The 4,266-nt window shown below is 44.9% G+C and overlaps 1 protein-coding gene across 1 annotated transcript; it reads left to right on the top strand.

The window, feature by feature from the left end:
- The first annotated feature begins 1,436 nt into the window (after nt 1–1,436).
- Nucleotides 1,437–2,109, top strand: LOC308621662 (cofilin-1-like). Its single transcript, XM_081242356.1, has one exon. It carries the CDS (start codon nt 1,494–1,496, stop codon nt 1,992–1,994), a length of 501 nt encoding a protein of 166 aa, XP_081098482.1. The 5' UTR covers nt 1,437–1,493; the 3' UTR covers nt 1,995–2,109.
- The last annotated feature ends 2,157 nt before the right edge of the window (nt 2,110–4,266 follow it).

The following is a 4,266-nucleotide window of genomic DNA, read 5'->3' as shown; positions in this document are numbered from 1 at the left end:
GAAATATGAAGGGAACATAATTATTCCTCTCCATAAAGATCTTACAATGTATTAAGACAAAACATAGGTAAAACCATTAATTAACAATGCATACGTTTAACTGTGTGGTAAATTTATGCAATACAGGTTTAGAAAAAGAAAAAATCAATTCAAGGTGGGTGATATACAGAAGGTTTCACAGAAACCATAATTTGCCACATCTTGAATTCATGATTTCTCTGTTTCTTCCAGGGTATATCTTATTACCCTACCCTTCCTCCTTCATCCACACCCTCAGCCCTAACACTTACCTAAATGCTTGACATTAGCTATGTAAGTACGACTTAAATGTTTATTTATATATATATTTTTTGCGGTACGCGGGCCTCTCACTGTTGTGGCCTGTCCCGTTGCGGAGCACAGGCTCCGGACGCGCCCAGGCTCAGCGGCCATGGCTCACGGGCCTAGCTGCTTCGCGGCATGTGGGATCATCCCGGACTGGGGCACGAACCCGTGTCCCCTGCATCGGCAGGCGGACTCTCAACCACTGCACCACCAGGGAAGCCCCTTAAATGTTTATTGATTATTCTTACCTGGTTGCTCAACCACTAGCCATTAGTCCTGTTATATTTTGTAAGACCATTACCATTGCCTTAGTGGCTCAAGCCAGAAAGCTGGGTATCAGACTCTTCCTTACCCAGTCCTGTGTTTTCCATCCTCTTCAGGCTTTTTAAAATCTCTTCTTTTGATTATGATGGCCTGCATTATGCCTCCTGATTGCTCGCCCGCGCCTCCTGTTCTCCACTTTCCGCCTCCTGTCACTATCCTCAAATCCATCCTCCACAGTGCTGTCAACTGCTCCATATAAAGCAGATACTAAATTTTGTCACTTCCCCATCCTTCAGTGGCTCTCTAGCGACTTCAGTAGAAAATCCAAGCTCGTCAGTATGAGGAAGAATAGAAGCTTCCTGATCCAGCCCCTTCCTCTTACTTATATCTTACTATTATACTTGTTCCTTTAGTCACAAAGATTTTTGAGCTTTTATGCTATTTCCTTTACTGGAGATATTTTACTCCACATTTATTACAATTGGCCTATCCTTTAAGATACAGATCAAGAACCTCTTCCTCCAGAAAACGATCCTTAACCCCCCTTTTTCACCCGTCGTAGACCTCCCCATCATATTTATCACATTGTGCTGTAAATACCTCTTTGCTTATTGTCTTTTCCACTGGTGGCTTTCAAACTTTATTGCCCCAGATCTAAATAGTAAAAAGGACATTTTTTATCACAACCCCAGTACACACTGAAGTAAAAACTTCATGAAGTAATATTGAACTTTATTACATGCAACATACTCTGGTATTTACTATTCTGTACTATTCTATTTTTTTTTTCTAATTCTGTTTTCAACATTCTGAATTGATTTCACGACCCATACTTTAAAAATGCTGCAGCAGCGGCTCTTGTCTTTTCTGGCTCTCCTTGCTCTCTCCTTTTCTCTTCCAGAAACATGGCCTCTGGTGTGGCTGTCTCTGATGGGGCCATCAAAGCGTTCAATGATATGAAGGTGCGTAAGTCGTTGACACCAGAGGAGGTGAAGAAGCGCGAGAAGGCGGTGCTCTTCTGCCTGAGCGAGGACAAGAAGAACACCATCTTGGAGGAGGGCAAGGAGATCCTGGTAGGTGATGTGGGTCAGACTCTAGACAACCCCTACGCCACCTTTGTCAAGAGGCTGCCAGACAAGGACTGCTGCTACGCCCTCTATGACGCAACCTATGAGACCAAGGAGAGCAAAAAGGAGGAGCTGGTGTTCATCTTCTGGGCCCCTGAGTGTGCACCCCTTAAGAGCAAAATGATCTATGCCAGCTCCAAGGATGCCATCAAGAGGAAGCTGACGGGGATCAAGCATGAATTGCAAGCAAACTACTATGAGGAGGTCAAGGACCTCTGCACCCTGGCAGAGAAGCTGGGGGGCAGCTCCTTCATCTCCCTGGAGGGCAAGCCTTTGTGAGCCCCCTCCAGCCCACTGCCTGGAGCATCTGGCAGCCCCAGACCTGCCCATGGGAGTTGCAGGCTGCCCCCTTCCTGCCAGACAGGAGGGGCTGGGGGGAATCCCAGCAGAGGGAGGGCAGTCCCTTCACCCCAGTTACCAAACAGCCTCCCCACCCCCTGGACCTTCCTCCTCCTCCTCCTCCTCCCTCCGTCCCTGACGGTTCTGGCCTTCCCAGACGGCCTTTTTTTTTTTTTTTTTTTGCGGTATGCGGGCCTCTCACTGTTGTGGCCTCTCCCGTTGCGGAGCACAGGCTCCGGACGCGCGCAGGCTCAGCGGCCATGGCTTACGGGCCCAGCCGCTCCGTGGCATGTGGGATCTTCCCGGACCGGGGCACGAACCCGTGTCCCCTGCATTGGCAGGCAGACTCTCAACCACTGCGCCACCAGGGAAGCCCCCCAAACCGCTTTTGATCTTCTGATTCCTCTTGGGTTGAAACAGACCAAGCTCCCCCCAGGAACCCCTGTTTGTGGGGGGACCTGTATTTTTTTTAACACCCCAGTTCCCCACTTGCTCCTCCCTTTTTCCATGCTGCCAACTTCTAACCGCAATAGTGACTCTGTGCTTGTCTGTTTAGTTCTGTGTATAAATGGAATGTTGTGGAGATGACCCCTCCCTCCCTGCGCTGCCTGGTTTCCCTCCCCTTTTCCCCGGTCACAGCCACTCATGGAAGCAGGACCACTAAGGGACCCTCAATTAAAAACAAAAAACAAACAAAAAAATGCACAACAATGAAAAGGCTCACTAATGGGAAAAAAAAATGCTGCTGTAGACTGTGAACTCACATAGATTCTCAAGCATAGTAGATGTTCAATACAAGTAATTAAGAAAAAGATAAAACAAAAATCTCTGTATCCCTAGCAAGTAACACAGTGCTAGACACATAGCAGTGTTAAATAAAGATGCTTAATAAAAGAATAAATGCACACTTCTGGGGCAGACCATCTTCATGAATTATCATGTTTCCCTCCATCATTTCCCTTTTTAAGAATAAGAGTTTCTTACAAGATATTATATGTAATTTTACATTACAAAATATACCCATGTAAGCACAGGTACAGAGACAGGCAAAAATGGAGAAGGACTTTAAAAATTGTTGCATTTGAAGGACATAATGAGATAGAGAGGCATGATTGCCAAAGGCCAACTGTTTGGTCCTCTTAAAAAAGGCCTAATGTGGTAAAGTCACCAAGATCAGGATCTGGTTAGAAATTGTCTTCTAAATGTCCCAAAGATCACTTATACTAACCAAATTCACAAGATACTGGTGAATACCTAGTATTAACTAATATTTATTATAGAGTACTTACTGTGTGTCAGACAATATTCTAAGCACTTTTTATGACTCTATCCTCAAAAAAACCCTGTGAAGTATGGTTATTTCATGCTACTATCTCCAATTCAAATATGAGGAAACAGACTGAGATATTAAGCAATTTTCCCAATGTTACACAGCTAGGAAGTGGTAATAAAATGGTTAGTAAAAGGATTGTAATAAAAATGTTGTGAAAATCTCTCAGAAAATAGGGCAATACACAAAGAATGGGAGAAAAATATTTAAATATAGAGAACTAAACCAGAGGGCCTAATAGTTGACTACTAGGATCTCCAGAGAAAATAGAGATTTTAAATTATGGGGAAGAAATTATCAAATAAAAATAAGAGTTTTTCTAAATCCAAAGGATGAGGATTTTGTTTGTTTGTTTGTTTGTTTTTGCGGTACGCGGGCCTCTCACTATTGTGGCCTCTCCCGTTGCGGAGTACAGGCTCCGGAAGCGCAGGCTCAGCGGCCATGGCTCACGGGCCCAGCCGCTCCGCGGCATGTGGGATCTTCCCGGACCGGGGCACGAACCCATGTCCCCTGCATCGGCAGGCAGACTCCCAACCACTGCGCCACCAGGGAAGCCCCAAAGGATGAGTTTTGAGTTTCAAAGTATCTTCTGTGTATCCAGAACAATGAATGAAAAAGGTTCAATACCAAGGCACATTATAAAATATCAGAACATTGGAGATAAAAAGAGGATCTCATGTAGCTGGAACACACAAATCCATGTACTAAAAGAGGAAGTAAAAGTACCCTCTCACTATCACACCAATTTCTTCACTTCACCACTGAAGAAATTTTTGTCTTTCTTCCCAACAACCTTGGGCTCATGGTTTTTGAGGTCCTATATCCGCGGGAGGAATGCTTCCATCAGGAAACACCATCAAGGTTCAGATGAATTGGAAACTG

Source organism: Mesoplodon bidens (assembly GCF_964165515.1).
Source record: "Mesoplodon bidens genome assembly, chromosome: 8".
In the NCBI taxonomy this organism is placed as follows: domain Eukaryota; kingdom Metazoa; phylum Chordata; class Mammalia; order Artiodactyla; family Ziphiidae; genus Mesoplodon; species Mesoplodon bidens.
This window is presented reverse-complemented; position numbering and strand designations above follow the sequence as displayed.

Excerpts from the sequence above, each read along its gene's own strand:
- LOC308621662 (XM_081242356.1), top strand. The coding sequence starts at position 1,494 with ATGGCCTCTGGTGTGGCTGTCTCTGATGGGGCCATCAAAGCGTTCAAT.